The sequence below is a fragment of the Peromyscus leucopus genome, chromosome 2 (genome assembly GCF_004664715.2).
Source record: "Peromyscus leucopus breed LL Stock chromosome 2, UCI_PerLeu_2.1, whole genome shotgun sequence".
NCBI lineage: Eukaryota > Metazoa > Chordata > Mammalia > Rodentia > Cricetidae > Peromyscus > Peromyscus leucopus.
The window spans coordinates 131,395,312-131,412,547 of NC_051064.1; the positions used below are offsets into that span (position 1 = coordinate 131,395,312).

Sequence of the window (17,236 nt, forward strand, 5' to 3'; positions counted from 1 at the left end):
TAAAGAGAATGTGCCAAAATTGTTGTAATCTAGTCTATAATCAAATCTGATGGCTGTGGATTCGTAATTAGCTTTTGTTAAATTGTTTACTACAAAATACTCTCAAGAAGAAAGTCTCCCATTTTTCTTATATTCACTAATTATTAAACAATCCCTACCACAGGCTATATGGGGCCCTTGCAAGGCTTATATGTGCTTTCTGTTGTAAGTAATGATCCTTACCTTAAATGTGACTACATGATGGCGGGGCTGCAGATTTAGGTTTCATGGGATGATTGATTTATGGTTTGACACGTGTATTTCTATGTGTATTTACAGTGTGCAAATAATGAGTTACCTAACACTTCATGAAGTACATAGTGAGGCAAGTCTGATGGAGTTGAATCATGTCAGGATATCCTCAGCATTTACATTCTCTATATATCACCTTTATCTCCCAGCTACACAGGATACTGAAGTCCAACAACAATGAGTCTTTTCAGTGTGATGGGCTTGTTCACAGTAGGGCTGTGAGGGGTGGAAAAGAAGCGAATAGAAGCACTTGTTGAGAATGTGACTGTTTCCAGAGGTTTTGGGTTTTGACTAGGCTTTACCTTGGTTTTTACTTACTGTTTTTATTATTATTATTATTATTATTATTATTATTATTATTATTATTAATCGTACTTGAGTTTGAACCCAAGGCCTCATGCATGCTAAGTGAATGTTCTGCCACTAAAGTTGTATTCCCAGCCTCTTTTTATTTTTTGCCTCTTGGATACCCCTCTTGTGTGGACTGTCTCCAGCTGCTACAGACACTGTTCTTGAGATGAACTTGTAAAGCCTACAAATGCAGTTTCCAACTCATACTGACAAGCTCCCATTGTGGGATGGACAAGTGTTTTGAATGCTTGAGAAATCTACGAATCCCTCTGTTTGGGTGCTTGGTGTTTATTAGTTGTAGACAAGGCAATGCCTTTTCATTTTTAGCAGCAGCATGGTGAAGGTTTTGAAAAGGAAACTATATACAGATTGGCAAGATGAAATTTTTTTCTGGTTTTTAGGAAGATTGAGGTATAGAGAATAAGATACAGGTAAAACTGGCCACCTTATTCACAATACGCAGCTTTTTATTTATAAATATTTTTAGATATATTTTGTGTGTATGAATGTTTGCCTGCATGTATGTATGTATGTATGTATGTATGTATGTATGTGTACCACATGTTTACTTAGTACTCATGTGGGTTCTGAAAATTGAACCTGAGCAAAAGCAACAAGTGCTTTTGCTGAACCATCTCTTCAGCCCCTCAACTTTTTGTTTAAAATCAGCCTGTTTATGTTTGAGACAGAATTAACTATCTCAGTTGCATACATTAACAGTAGGAATAGTTGCAGTGATAATTTAGCTGAGTTGGGGAGATGACACCTTCTGATGTCTCTTAATAAATACGCCTATTGTTGAAGGTCTGTACTGTCTGTTACCTATCACCCAGTGATGTGATCTGGGCTGTTGATGGGTCCTGTAGAAAGAACAGGTGGTTGAAAGCTATATTCTGGGAATAGGGCTGTTCAGCAATCAGCCACTCAAGAAGTCTCTGGAAGGAAACCTGTTAAGGCCCTGCACGGTCACGCTGCCAGTTTCCCCATTCTTCATCATTATTCATGATAAAATGTTATGTCTAGGAAAGCAAGGAGAGGGTTTTTATTTGCTCTTAGCTATATCCCTGCTGCTTGCATAGTAAATATTTGTTAAATTAATGGATGAATGATTGGCTGTTAATACTCTATATTAATATGTACATTCATGGGATAATTTTAGTGGGAAAAATTTTACACTTTCCCTCTTTTGTGAACTAAGAAGTGTGCTAGGTATGAGTTTACAGTTCAAATTTTATTCTTTTAAAATTTTGTGTGCAAGTGCAGATGTTACAGCATGAGTGGTCAGAAGACAGACAGCCTGTGGGTCCTGGGGATGAAACTCAGGCAGTTGAGATTGGTGTCAGGAAGCTGCTTAGCTATCTTGCTGGTTCACAGTGAAAATTTGTACTTCTGTTCCTTTTCACAGAATGAAAATAGTATGAAGAATAAGATGTAGGAGACTTTGAAACTCCCAAAGCCAGGCATTTCTCTAATTCATTCATTAGGAAAGGCTGCTAGTTAGGAAGGTATGCAAAATCATTTCCCCAGAGAATAAAAGTAAATTCTTCTCATCTTCTCCAAAGCATGAATAGGTGAGAATTCAGTGCTCATTGGGACTGACAAGTCTTGAAGGTAGACTAACCCTTGGGGCGATGTGGAAGTCACTCTGCAGTATTCTAGCCCAACTTGAAGGTGTACTGTAGTCATTCAGTACTGTACGTTTGCTAGGAGCTATTAGGGTTTTCGCGTATGTGTATGTCTGTAGTTAGGGAGCATGAGACATAGCTAGTCTATGAAGAGGGGGAGACTAAATTGAGATGGTGAGAGAAGAGGGACAGAGTGAAGCATTATTCCTTCAGGGAATGGAGCAGGTGTGAGGCAGGCATCCTGTTTTGTCAAAAGTATCATGTGTAACAGAGGCTAATGAATTAAGAGATTTAAAACGTCATTTCATAGGAGAGTCCTAACTATAACATCTTTCTCTTGTTTCAGCTATTCCAAAGACCCAATGCACTTGCTGTCCAGCAGTTGACAGCTGCCCAGCAACAGCAGTATGCGCTTGCAGCAGCCCACCAGCCTCACATCGGTAAGTCCTTAAGCCCTTAGCTCTCTTGTTATCTAAGAGAGGTAGATGCTGGGAGAACCCAGTAACTTAATCAAACAAAGTCCATCCTAGCACCTGGGAGGCAGAGTTTGGAAGATAGCGTGAATTCAATTAAGGCCAGTCTGGAATATCCAGTGAGACTTTGTGTCAGAAAATAGAAAAGGCAACAATGGATAGAATTCAGGAAAATCCATTGTACAGAGTAAATGGCCTTTTTCTTGTGTCCACTTGTCTCTAGCTCCATATTTATTTTTGTATCAAACTCATAATATTCTTTGGTATTCATTTTTTTCTGTACCTTAAATGTATCAGGATTTGAATAACTTACTAGAGAAATGACCATTGATGCCTTTTCGTAAGATTTAAGCAACAGTGATGGGTGTGGTAGTGCACACATTTATCCCAGCACTGGGGAGACAGAGGTAGGAGAATCTCTGTGAGTTGGAAGCCAGCCTACTCTGTGGTGAGCTGCAAGCCAGTCAAGGCTATACAGTAACATCCTATCCTCCCAAATAAGTAAATGACTAGATTTCAGCAGCCATGATTGGGTTAGTGAGGTTGGGTGCAGATCGTGTGTCAGCTTCTCAGCTCCCTGAGCAGCAGTAGTGCTTTTCATTGCTTTAGAGCTACCTTCCAAGCCTTGTCTTGTCCCTCTGTTGGGATGGGTTTGGCAGGTATTCCAATCTTCACCATGACCTGTCTACTGTTTGGACCTCTGTTTTTTAGCTTTTTGAGACACAGTCACTGTGTAGTCCCAGCTGGCTTCACATTCATGTCAATTCTCCTGCCTCAGCTTCCCAAGTGCTGCTATTACAGATAAGACTGCTGTGCCTGGCAACCCTTTCAGACATAAGGACTCTTTAAAACAAATAAGTGGGAGTGGAGATTTCTTTTATTCTTGCTTAAAAAGTACACAGACATGAGCAGAAAAGACAAGGCAGCCCTGGATGTGGTATGCAAGGAAGAAGAATGCCTAATCACATCCTAGTTGACACAAGAGTGGGCCGCCATTACACACATGTAAATTGTAGACTGTATTAACACCAATACCTTTCTGGGGGAAAAATGTTTTTAATGGAAATAAGTCCTCACTTAATAAGTGTTTTGAAACAATTTTAATAGTAAAATTGAAAAATTAATGTCAAGGGCTGGAGAGATAGATGGCTCAGAAGTTAAGAGCACTAGCTGCTTCCAGAGGCCCTGAGTTCAATTCCCAGTAACCACTTGGTGGCTCACAACTGTCTGTAGTGAGATCCAGTGCCCTCTTCTGACATGTAGGCATACATGCTGGCAGAATACTTGTATGCATAATAGATAAGTAAACCTTAAAAAAAAGAACAATTAATATGAGTTTGAGACTTTGATATGGAACTTAGTGTATACACAGTGAATTCAGTGTCTACACAAGGCCCTAGATTCAGTTCCCAGTACCACAAATAAAACATTAAAATTAATGCCTAAGACTCTAGTTTACACTTTAAAACTATAACAGGCATTTTTTATTATGGAGGTAGAGGGGTCACCAGACATTCACGAGGCTTTTGGCTTGGTCTTAGCAAGGAGCCAAAACAAAAATGATATGTAAGTGATTTGTTACCAACATTTCTTTAATAAAGATGGGGTGTGTGTGCACAAAATGGTCTAAACCAGGTATGGTAGTCCACCACTTGAAAGATTGAGGCCAGAGGAGTATAAGTTCAAGGCCAAGTTAGGCACATAGTGATACCTCCATTTCAGAAAGCCAGCCAGGGCTGGGATGATGCTTACTGGCTAACAGTGTTTTCTGGGAAAGCAAGAAGACCTGAGTTCAAATCTCTAGTACTCACACAAAGGCTAAGTAGATCCAGCTTTGGAAACAGAGGATCATAAGAGAGCTTGCTGGCCAGTCCATGTAGCCAAAATAACAAACTTGATGTACACCGATAAAATGTGTCTTAAAAAATACTGTAGGAAGCCATAGAGAAATGGTTCTCAACCTGTGGGCCATGACCCCTGGGGCAGGGGAGAGGATTAAATGACCCTTTCACAGAGGTTGACTATCAGGTACCCTGGATGTCACGTATTTACATTATGATAACAGTAGCAACATTACAGTTATGAAGTGACAATGAAATAATTTTATTGTTGGTGGTCACCACAATATGAGGAACTGTATTAAAGGGTCAAAGTATTAGGAAGGTTGAGAACAAGTGCTGTAGAGGAGGGCACCCATGGTCTTCTGTTGTCCTTCCTGTGTACACACACGGATACACAGACACAAATGTCACTATGACTTTTTATATTGAGGATACATTATCGTTTTGAAATTCCTCCCTACTTTCAGCCTATTTTTTCTCTTCCCTTCTCTTCATCTATAACCTGGAATGCTAGCCAGATGTGTAGTAGGGCTGCAGTTTGGTCGTTTGTTTTTACTGACAGGTGTGTTTCCAGCAGGTTTAGCTCCCGCTGCGTTTGTCCCCAACCCATACATCATCAGTGCTGCTCCTCCAGGGACGGACCCCTACACAGCTGGATTGGCTGCAGCAGCGACACTCGGTGAGACATCTACTGCATGAGGGATTTGCTCACCTGCTAGAAAAGTCCTTTGAAATGGGCATGCCTTCTTTCTACTCTGCCAAATACATGTCTCCAACAAATACGTCTCCTGATTTCAGCGCCAGTCTTATGCGGGTCAGACTTCTCTGCTTAGCTGTTTTTCCACCACCCTACCTCACCCCCCAACCCTGGATGATCATCCCAGACCACAGTAGTTTGGATCCATCGAATTGCTTGCTCATGTTGCAGGATATTTGCTCGGCTGTTTTCTACTGGTGCCATAGGGAATCCATTCTGTTTCTTTACCTTCTCTTTGCTTTGTGGCCTTCCCTGCTTCCACTCCTCCAAATGCTTTTAAACACAGATCTCACCCCTTCTTCTTCCTACTCTGCAGTGTGGCTGTTATTTGTCGCATACAGCTTATTATCAGAGCCTAAGGAGATGATGGCTGTTCCTTGGAATTAGTATTACAAAGGAAACAGTGTTAAAATTCTGAAGATTGGCTGAGGTTGGCTCCTTACGTGTTGTCCTCTCCCATGACTTGTGTGTGGCAGCTGGGCCCACGCCACTCTTCCTCCTGCATGGCCACATTGGCTCCCACCACACACCACAGCCAGCTTCCTTACTGTACCAGCTTGGGCCTCTGTCTGGACCTGGGATGATTTGCTTTTAGTCTTGATTCCCTATTGTTTCTCTGTTGTTTTTATTTGTTTGTGGATGGATCTTGTCCTTCCTTGAACTTTGATTTCCCCCCCCTTTGACTGTGTGGCACAGTTGCTGTCTCAGAGGGGACATAAATATTAAAGTTCCACCTGAGGACAAAAACAACAACCTCTGAAACCTTTGGGGTGTACACACACATCCCTTTAAGTTATGCTCATTTCAACTGCGTATCTGTGTGAGAGGTCATCAACTGTGCAGTCTGCAGTTCATTTACCTCTGGTGTGTAGTTTTCAGTGATGATGTCACAGCAAGCCTGGCATTTCTTAGATGGATGTCCAGAATTGCTTCCCTGGTTATTATGATGGCAACTTGTTTAATACTGCGCCTTGCTCTGTCTTTGGGGAGAGTGGAAGGCTCTGTCATGTAGTGTGATCTTGGCTGGCTGCCGTTGACGTTTGCCTCACACGTCTTTTGCTGTGCACTGTCCTTAGTGCTTTTGTCTGAGTTGTTCAGTAGTGACTTCACAGCTCAGAAACTTGGAGTTCAGAGAACTCTCTAATGTTAGGTCACACAGTTGAAATCTGTGTGGTCAAGGTTTTAGCCAGGTTTGATTCTGTGATATTAAGTGGCTGTGCTACCTTGAGCTATCTTTCTTTTATTGCTTAATGTGTATGACTTGAACAGGGAGCGAGTTTCTGAACGATGAATGTGAAGTTAATGAAAGGATAGATTGCTGGCTAACAGTTTGCACATGACCTGGACTGTAGATGGTTTAAATGGTTTTAAATGGAAGGAAGTATTTTGTTAACATGGAATTTTAAGCAGGTGTTCTGATAAGCCAGTTTCAACCAAGCACTTGGGGGTGTTTAATTTCAGCCACGTGACGAAGGTAGAGTAATGGGAGTGCCAGGTGAAGGATTTGAATGTTAAGTTTTTAAGGCCATAGGGCTACACTCTTAACCAGCCACACCTGCTGTGTGAGCAAGGAAACCAAAACTCATGCACTGGGATAGTTCCCTTAAGTGCCTTTCTCTCCTCCTCTGCCTTTCTTTACCTTAATAGTATTTGGACCCTGGTCAGCTGAGTTTGGCGATCATCATTTTGTTTAGCTTGGAGATAAGGCTTTAAAACTGTTTAGGTTCCAACAAGTCAACAAACCATTTTAATCTGTTTACTTATTGTAAGAAGTTGGTTCAAAATGTGTGGGTGGTTTTTTTTTTTTTGTTGTTTGTTTTTTCTTTTTTAAGACAGGGCTCCTCTCTGTGTGGCTTTGGAGCCTTTTCTAGAACTCACTCTGTAGCCCAGGCTGGCCTCGAACTCACAGAGATCCACCTGCTTCTGCCTCCCAAGTGCAGGGATTAAAGGCGTGTGCCACCACTGCCCAGCATGTTGGTTCATATTGTAACATAGCTTTCCTCAATAACACTGTCATTTTGCAGCTGGCTGTAGAGTTTCACAGTGGTCGTTCTTGGTCATGCTAAGCCCATAGGCACTCAACAGCCCCAGCTAGAAATGTTGCAGCCTATCATTAGGCAGTGGTGCAGTCTGGTGCTTTAAAAACTGGAGAGAGTGTGCCAGTTTCATTTTGTTTAATGAGAAGCAGCTCCTCTGCACAGCTGTACTATTTGAAACATCTCTTTGGAACACAAGTGCTATGCTTGTTCACTGTTAGTGAGTCAGGCTGCACATGCTTAGCCCTGTGCTGGGACCCAGAAAGAAAATTGCAGGCATGTTTCACCAGCTTTGAGAGCTGTCTTTGTATACTTTCTCCGTTTTTCTGTAAGATATTTTTTGGGGGTGGGCAGTTCGAGACAGGATTTTTCTATGTAGTTTTGGTGCCTGTCCTGGAACTCACTCTAGACCAGGCTGGCCTCGAACTCACAGAGATCCGCCTGGCTCTGCCTCCCGAGTGCTGGGATTAAAGGCCTGCACCACCAGCACCACCACCACCTGGCTTGTAGGTTCTTTTATTTATGTAAAATACGTTTACACAATTTACCTTAGAACCCTACCACTGCCTGCCGAGGAATGCATATCCTTTGTGTTTTCCATCACCAACTTCTTCATAGAATTTTGACCTAGACTTCGGTCCCACCTAAGTTACTCTCTGAGCCATCCCTTTTACATTCAGATCTGCTGCTTTCCTCTGTGTGCAGACACTGGAGTTGTCATCACCAGAGAAAATGGACTGCTCACTCGGCTTGGAGCAGAGTGCTTAGTTTCAGTGTTGTGGTCAATGGCCCTGTGATCAGTCAAGGTTAAGTGATGCTATGCTTTGGTTTAAATTTCAGTCATTGAAATTTAAAACTTGATGTACCAATGTCTGAATGTTTGTTGTGTGAATGACTTGTGACTTTAAACATGGAAACAGAAAAAAAAAAAATCAAGGGGTTTTGAAATTATGTGGTGCAGGTCCTGTTATCAGAAGGAAAATAGATTTCTTCTGGAGTTAGTGACACAGGGATCTGGTAACCCTGTGAATGAAGATAGATCAGAGCTGAAATTTGTTCTTTTCCTTTCTGTTTAAAATCATGCCGTCTCCATTTATTTCTCTTTCAGCAGCACATTTTGTCTAGTGTCCGTCCTGCATCTTTTCTTTCTCATGGCGTAAACATAATTTCTGGATGGGTATGCTGGTCCACACCTGTAATCCCGGCACTTGGGAGGCTGAGGCAGGAACATCTCTAGGTTGAAGCCAGATGTGCTAACAAAGCCAGACCTTGTCTGGAAACAAGACCTTGTCCCAGGCAGTTTCTCCCTTGGTTTAGCCCCATCCCTTCGGTCCCCCCCAGCCCCTCTCCTTCCAGTAGCTTCACCACCTTCCGCTTCCATTGTCTGACTGGAGTGGAGTCCTGCCTTCAGAAGACGGCTGCGAGGAGGCTCAAATAGAACCTGTCGCAGTCCGTCTGTCCTTCCCCTCTTTGTCATAATTATTAGCTAGCGTGAATCTTTGTGTTCTTTAAGTTAGTGTTTTTTTTGATCTCAAGATCTGAATAATCCTAAAATCATTCTTTCTAAACTTCTCTTTCCTTTTTCTGATTATTTTTAGGCCCAGCTGTGGTCCCTCACCAATATTATGGAGTCACTCCATGGGGTGTCTACCCTGCCAGTCTTTTCCAGCAGCAAGCTGCGGCAGCTGCAGCAGCAACAAATTCTACTCAGCAGAGTGCTCCGCAGGCCCAGCAAGGACAGCAGCAGGTAAAGGCAACATCAGCCACTCCTGTGAGGGCAGCTCACGATATGTGCTACTCACAGGCAATGGCCCTCTTCATCATAGACTGATGAGAGCCTGTGTGTGCTTATGTGTGCATTTGTGCAAACCTGTCATAGATGACGTTGATCCTGTTCGTAGAACTAGGTGCCTGTGTATGCTTGTGGTGTGTGCGCAACTCACAAATAACGGCACTCTTCATCATAAGATGCTGAGTGCCTATGTGTGCACACCCGGTGTTCATATTATTGTTGTTGGGGGTTATGTGGGCCATAGGTAATCCTCTGGTGTAAGGAGCCATCCATCTTTTTTTTTGTTGAGACAAGCATCTCTCATCCAGACCTGGCACTCACCAATTAAGTTTGACTGTCTCTAGCCATTGAGCCCAGGGGTCTTCCTGTCTCTCGCTCTTTGTCATTGGCACTCTGTGCTAGGGATTGTGTTCTGGTTCACATGCTCAGGCAACAAACACTTTAGTGCCTTTCTCTCGCTTTCCTTTTTTGAAGGGGGGGTGGGGTGGGGGAAATAAGAGTTCTACTATATAGCGCTGGTTGTCCTGGAACTCATGGTGTAGACTACACACTGCCAGAAGGTCAGTCGTGCTTTTAAATTTAACTAAGGAAATACTAGTTTTGTTTGCTCTTTTGGTGCCTTTGTGCGCCCCCCCCCTCCCCCAAGTCAAAATCTCTCTATGAAGCCCAAGATGGCCCTGAACTCATTATGTAGCCCAGGCTGGCTTTGAACATGCAACGATTACCCACTCAGTCTTCTGAGTGCTGGGATTTTAGGTATATGACACTACACTCAGCTTGATTCAAATTTCCTGTAAAAAGAGTTGCTTAGAGAGGTATACATACAGTTAGTTATCTAGCCAGCAGGTACACAGTGGCTCTTTAGGTAAAAATACCACTTTTCCATTTCTCTGTTCTGCAGCTGCCTGCTGAATACCACTTACAGGGCATTGTAGGGTTTTGCCTTGCCAGCCAAAGTCAAGTGTTTTTAAGATTGAACTTTGGAGACACTATTAGATGAGATCTTAAGCCTGTCATACATATGTTAACGTAAATGATCGAGTGTTTTGCCTGATTGTATATGTGTGTGACTGGTACCAACGGAGGTCAGAAAAGTGCATCGGATCCCCTGGACCTGGAGTTGGTCTGTGGTGGTGTGAGCTCCCATGTGGTGCTAGGAACAAAACTTGGGTCTTCTGTAGGAGCAACAAGTGTGCCTCATTGCTGAGCCGTCTCGGCCTTTTTTAAATTTTCACTAATGGCTGTAAGTCTGACTACACATCTGACTTTAGTAAGTGGTGAGGTGTATTAGTGGCTTTTCTTTTGCTGTGATAAAACACCATGTCCATGGAAGTTCATAGAAGGAAGAGTTTACTAGGGCTTATGGTTCTAGAGGTTTAGAGTTTATAATGGTAGAGGGAAGGCATGATGGTAGCAACCTATCAAACCACAAGCTCACTGCAATTAGCATACTCCTTCCCACAAGGCCACACTCCTAATTTTCTGAAACAGTTTTATCCCCTGGAGACAAAGTAGCTAAACATGAACCTGTGGGGGCCATTCTCATTCAGTGTTCCATACATGATGACAAAGAAAAGACCATGGTAAGAATTTGTCTTTTGGTTTGGGAGTTTTCCCGGTTGGTGTTAGCTCAGAGGATTTTCCTAGCATTTGTGAAGCCCTGGGTTTTGTCCCCAGGAGCATATATAACTAGTGGAGGAAAGATGATTAAAAAGTTCAGAATCACTCTTTGCTACATATTGAGTTTATGAATCTGGGGACAAAAGGTGATGTGTATATGTACAGCTAGATCCCTCACATATGTGGTTAGACCTGTCTGAGCTGCTCCCTCCTATTGCTTTCTATTCTTTCTTCACTCACTTGTCAGGACTCTGACATTGCATTGTCTCCCTCCCTCCCTTAGATTTATTCATTTTTGTTTTATGTGTATGGGTGTTTTGCCTGCATGTGCGTGTGCATGTATACCTGGGAGACCAGAAGAGGGAGTTGGCTCTATTAGAACTGGAGTTACAGGCGTTTGTGAACTGCCTGCCATGTGGGTGCTGGGAATTGAACCTGGGTCCTCTGCAAGAGTTCTAAGCTGCCTTTCCAGCCCATCTTCTTTATTGACTAGAATACACAAACTTTGCCTGTTTATATAGTTCTGTTTTTATTGTGCGATCCATTGTAAGAGTTAACTATTTGATCAAAGAAGCAATCTCTCTTTGCTGTGTTCTACTGTTTCCCACCCCCTTCCCCTCTCTATCCTTTCCTTCTCCTTTCCTCCTTTTTTTTTTTTTTTTTGAGGTAGTTTCCCTGTGTAGCTCTGGCTGTCCTCAAACTCAGAGACCTATCTGCCTCTGCCTTTCGAGTGCTGGAATTTAAGTCTGCCTGGCAAACTCTGCTGTTTGTAAAGGTCGTGTTTACAACGAAGGATACTAAATTGAATTTTATTTCAATTTACAATGAAGGATACTAAATTTTAATATATAATGGGATGAATTGAATTTTTATCTTCACAGCCATGCCATCTGATAAAACCATTATCAGAAACTTTTTATTGTTGGGTGGTTCCAGAACAACCAGAGAAACCCCTGCCCCCCAAAACAAATAAAGAAATTAGTAATAAGAAAGAAATGTTTAATTATTGTTAACATTTAAAAAACTGACTCTTCCAGGGGCATATAGTGTGTCCTCAATAAACTTCTTGTGCAATGGCATTTCTGCCTCTTATTCCTAGGTTCTTCGTGGAGGGGCTAGCCAGCGTCCTTTGACACCAAATCAGAACCAGCAGGGACAACAAACAGATCCCCTTGTAGCAGCTGCAGCAGTGAATTCTGCTCTTGCCTTTGGACAAGGTCTGGCTGCAGGTATGCCAGGTAAGGTTGTGCTAATGTTCCTAATACTTTGCTGGGTCAAAAAAGTGTGCATTCAAGGAGAATGGCCAGTGCTTTTGGCTTGTCCCAGCCTTTTAGGATCGACGACTGGCAGGGATGATACATACTTGCCCTCACTTAGACCAGAGGTCGTTGATGAGAGCTTTGTTCTGAGCCAGTCATTGGTCATCTTTAATGTGAGAGATTTGTGAGTGTCCCCACAGATTAGAATGGGAGCTTTTTTTTTTTGTTGGCAGCCTTTTTCTCTTCAGGATGAAGCGTGGGCATCCTGTTTGAGGGATATTCTTTGGTTTTGGTCTAAATGTTGTGTATTCAAACATGTAAACCTATAGGGACCATTCTTTTCCAAACTACCACAACAGCTTAGAGTTACTATAGACTTCAGCAACTGGAACATGGAGATTTTATTCTGACACATCAGCAGCCTCAGTACTCAGGCACCTGAGTAAGGTTACCCCTATTGTTAAGCAGAGAGCCTGTGATTTCAAACACTGTTCCACCAATACCCAATACTGATGAGATAGTCTGATAACCTAGACAGCTGTGGCTAATGGTTAGGTAACATTTACAGGAAAGTAGAACTGGAGTGCTGTGAGATTTCATCATGTCACTTAGAATGGCCATGTGGTTTAATGCTTACAAATGTGTGGTTCAGGAATTTGTACCTAATGCTTTGCACAGTGGTTAAAACACTGGCAGCGGAGACTGATACCGTCTGTATTTGTGTGCTGTTGACTATACCCAGGTTATCCAGTCTTGGCACCTGCTGCTTACTATGACCAAACTGGTGCCCTCGTGGTAAATGCAGGGGCGAGAAATGGCCTTGGAGCTCCAGTTCGGCTTGTGGCTCCAGCTCCAGTCATCATTAGCTCCTCAGCTGCACAAGCAGGTGAGCTTTATTTTAGAGGAAATTAATGGGTGGGGTGGTTGACAGCAATAGTCTTCAGATAGGGTGTAATGTACTTTAATTGGAAAATCTCAGTATAGGTTTTCTTACCCTGTAATATTTCAGAGAGAATCAGAAGCTGGAAAGTAGTCTGGTGGATTCAGATTCTGTTGGTGGTTCTGTGGCACCTGTATAGATTCGGGATCATGCACAGGGAATGGCACTTGAGGCAGTATTCCAAAGACTGACAGCACCTTGTTTCTCAGAGGTTCTTTGGGTGGGGTTATTTTGGCATAGTGATGAGTAGAAGACATGGGGAACCTTGAGAGAACTGGCAGAATAATGAATTGATTGACAGCATGGTGAAGTTTTCTTGAAGATTTTTGCATGAATTTTTTAAAAATGAGAGTAAGCTAGGAGGATGGTAGCACATACTTCTGATCCCAATTCTCAGGAGGCAGAGGCAGATAGATCTAAGTTCAAATTCCATTCCAGTCAGGGTTATATAGTACAACTCTGTCCCTAAATACGTATGTGCATACAGGGACTGTCATGTAAAGAACAGTATGTTAAAAGGAAAAAGTTGAAAGTGTATGGATAAAATAGTTTCAGGGGAAAAAAATCTCCATGGGCATGTATAGAATTTGAGATTTTAGGAAGTAGTTGTATTTAATGCATCTGTATAATGCTTGAGCCACTTTCAAACTGGAGACACTTAGATCCGCTTCTAGCAAAGAGAGCTTGTCTTGTGCAATTTTCACTTCAAGTCAGTAATAGAAATAAGACAGAGCTTCTGATGAAGGGATCAAAGATAGATTTGTACAGTTCTTGACAAGGTCGGTGTTAGCCTTGAAAAGATAAGGTAGTATTAAAGGTTTTCTTTCTCTCTTTTTAAAGATGGATATAGTACAGCCTGCGTGTGTGGCTAGTGCCTTAGCCTAATGGGTTGCTTTCTTCTTCACAGCTGTTGCAGCGGCTGCAGCTTCAGCAAATGGGGCAGCTGGTGGTCTTGCTGGAACCACAAATGGACCATTTCGACCCTTAGGCACCCAGCAGCCCCAGCCCCAGCCCCAGCAGCCCAGTAACAACCTGGCTTCCAGCTCCTTCTATGGCAACAACTCTCTGAGCAGCAACTCCCAGAGCAGCTCCCTCTTCTCTCAGGGCTCTGCCCAGCCTGCCAACACGTCCTTGGGATTTGGAAGCAGCAGCTCTCTTGGTGCCACCCTGGGATCGGCCCTTGGAGGGTTTGGAACAGCAGGTAGAAGTTAGACTGAGAAGCTGTTAAAATGAATTTGAATAAGTTTTATAATCTTTCTGGAACCCTGACAGTGCATGGTACCCTGCACAGATACCACAGGCAGTCTGGATCAAGTCTCTGGGAGCCTAGGCAGCCCACTTAACCTTTGAGATGTTGGACTACAGAAGTCATTATGCAGCCAGAGCCTCTTTAGGTCCATGCTCATGTTGCTATTTCTGCTCACTTTGTCAGTTTGTTTCAGGCATTGAAAACTAGAGAGGTTCTTCCAGGCATTAGGAAGCATGTGGAGGCAAGTAGGGCAGTGTGAATGTTAAACTGAGGAGAAGGAATCACTGAAGGTCACAGGGCTGTCACACGGCTGGGTGCTTCGCATTCATCATTGTGCCCAGGGCTTGGTTTGACTACCTTAAACAGTTGGGAGTTTTATCTATAGTGTTTTGAACAGTGTTAAGGGAAATGCTGTGGAACATTGGGAGGAAGAATGCTAGACCCAAACTTTGTCTCGATGGGAGAAGCGTGCAAGCGTATAGTCTGATGGGCAGTGAGATACTTGGAGTGGTTATCAGCAGTGTGATTTCAGAACAGCAGGGCATGTTTGAGAGAAGATGTACTAACTGGGGCTGTAGTTTAGCAGTAGTTCCTGATGGAGCCCACCAAGACGACAGGCCTGCATAAGAAAGTCTTGTGTAGTGGGGCAGTGCCCTGCTTACACATCTTTTTTTCTGTATTCCATTTTTCTGCCAGAACCTTTTGGCTGATGAAAGGCATTCTTTCTAGTTCATTTCCTTTCACTTTTCCCATAGCTCATGTGGCCGTCAAAGCTTTTTAACCTGCCCCCATCCTATAATATCTGTGACACTAAAGGAAGGTAAATTTGGCATATTTGTGTGGTGGCTTGAATAATAGCTCTGTTAACCCAAGCCATGTCCTCTTTATTACTTATTACTCTAGAACTGCTACATTAACAGTTAGGCTGTCTCTGACACATTTGCGGTGGTAAGGAGTCTGGATCAAAGTGTTAGGAACAGGCCCCTGGGCTTGTTCTTCAAAGAACAGGCCTGTTCTTATCTGCATTGTTTTAATTCCATTTTAGTTGCAAACTCCAACACTGGCAGTGGCTCCCGCCGTGACTCCCTGACTGGCAGCAGTGACCTTTATAAGAGGACATCGAGCAGCTTGACCCCCATTGGACACAGTTTTTATAACGGCCTTAGCTTTTCCTCCTCTCCTGGACCCGTGGGCATGCCTCTCCCTAGTCAGGGACCAGGACATTCACAGACACCACCTCCTTCCCTCTCTTCACATGGATCCTCTTCAAGCTTAAACCTGGGTAAGAACCATTATCTAACACCACCTCGAACGCTAGAAATCTCTTGCCACCAATGACATTACAAGTACTTTGCATAAGCAAAGGATACAAATACTTTGTGATCCCTTTATCCTAGAAGTGTCCTGGTTTCTGTGCCTTTGGTAAATACCTCCAGTTGCTCAGGTTTGCCTGTAGCTTCACAGCAGTTGGGGATTGCTTAGCATCTGGATACACCCTGTGTATTCACTCTCGATTCAGTGGGAACATTTTACTCTTGGGCAAACACAGTAAACCTCATCCCAGTGAGGCCGAAGAACACAGAGAAGCACAGTCACTGGTGTAACACCCGTCAGGACACCACACCGAACACGTTGCTTACTTTCTTTGTAGAGTCTTCTCTTGCCTTCGTATAAAAGTTAGTAGCTTGCTTTTCACACAAAGCATTTCACTGATTTTTTTTTCCAGATTCTTAAATATTTATAAATGTGCTTCAAACCTATGGTCTATTAATAACTGGATTTATGTACTTTCCCCTGTCATACACTTAGAAAATTTTATATGTGGAATTTTTAGAAGAGACATTGGGTTCCCAGCAGCAGGCTTTAAGAATAATAGGAAAATTATAGTAGCACTGGGCAGGGGTGCAGATTTCTTACCCAGAAACAAGGCATGTCGTCCCGTTCTCCCTCCCCGCGCCCCCCCCCCCCCCAGGTATGGATTTTGAGGTACTAATTTACTTTCCAGACGGGGAAAGTTGAATTAGAGAAGTGGAGATCACAATTTATGAGCAAATGGCGAGTTTGAAGGTGCTATTATTTTGTGTTGGTGACTGACTTTAAATGAGAGTGTCCTGGACAAATCAGGATACGCTTACTAGAAGATTCTGTCTTTGCCCAGCATGTTTAAATGTGGCTTCGGGGACTTGGCAGTAAGGACTGAATAAGAGTCATTTGGAGAGACATTTATACAAACGAAGAAAAGTTGGATGACGTCTACAATAAATAGTTACTATTGTCAAAGAATGATGTCTTTAAGTTTAAAGGCACGTTTCACACTGTGTGTGTGTGTGTGTGTGTGTGTGTGTGTGTGTGTGTATGCTTGCGCGCATACTCAAGTATGTATCCAGATGTGTGTGTATTCTGAAGTGGAGAGAACTTAGCAGGACATTTCTTACTGGCTGTCTACAATGGACAGATGAGTGGATGGGGTATGTTGGACAGCAGTGTTTCTCAGCAACAGAAAGCCTGGCTGCAATGTAGGATCAGGAGGGGAAAGACTGAGAGAGGGAAGAGTGAACATTCACTGTCTCCATGCACCTGCCTGACTTCTTGTGCCTCTGGGAGTCATAGGGTTAGGTTAGCAGTACCTCATTCCACGTGTGTGTATGTGTGTGTGTTGGGGGGGGGGCGCTTTCCAGAGCTTGAGTACCTTGCCTCACTTGTCTCATAATTTTTAAAAATTCTGAATCATGGATTTTCAATGTATATCCTTGTTATGTGATGTGCCCAGTTTTTTTTTTTTTTTTAAAGAGCACATTATAACTAAATTTATAAAGTTTTGGATTTTAGATTTTTTAAAAATACGTTGGGTATTTCACTTGCATGCATGTTTATGTACCCTGTATGTCCCTGGTGTCCAAAGAGGCCAGAAGAGAAGGTCAGCTCTCCTGAAACTGGAGGTAGAAACAGTTGTGAGTCACTATGTGATTGCTGGGAAGCCATGCTAGGTCCTCCAGAAAAGC

At 42.9% G+C, this 17,236-nt stretch overlaps 1 protein-coding gene and 1 non-coding gene across 19 annotated transcripts in view; both read left to right on the forward strand.

Annotated features, from left to right (window-relative positions):
- Pum1 (pumilio RNA binding family member 1) overlaps positions 1-17,236 on the forward strand; it is a 125,806-nt gene that overhangs the window by 81,159 nt on the left and 27,411 nt on the right. For 7 of the 18 annotated variants that reach the window (XM_028887636.2, XM_028887635.2, XM_028887638.2 and 4 more), the window contains 7 exons: positions 2,614-2,707; positions 5,144-5,260; positions 8,973-9,121; positions 11,886-12,024; positions 12,788-12,931; positions 13,893-14,186; positions 15,280-15,516. In XM_028887636.2, the coding sequence (XP_028743469.1) occupies positions 2,614-2,707; positions 5,144-5,260; positions 8,973-9,121; positions 11,886-12,024; positions 12,788-12,931; positions 13,893-14,186; positions 15,280-15,516 (1,174 nt within the window). The remainder of the gene's footprint in view (positions 1-2,613; positions 2,708-5,143; positions 5,261-8,972; positions 9,122-11,885; positions 12,025-12,787; positions 12,932-13,892; positions 14,187-15,279; positions 15,517-17,236) is intronic. The other 11 variants (XM_028887640.1, XM_028887642.1, XM_028887644.1 and 8 more) reach the window with 4 other exon arrangements.
- Positions 12,129-12,201, forward strand: LOC114705678. The gene has a single exon (XR_003736424.1). It is a non-coding gene; the product is annotated as a small nucleolar RNA SNORD103/SNORD85 (small nucleolar RNA).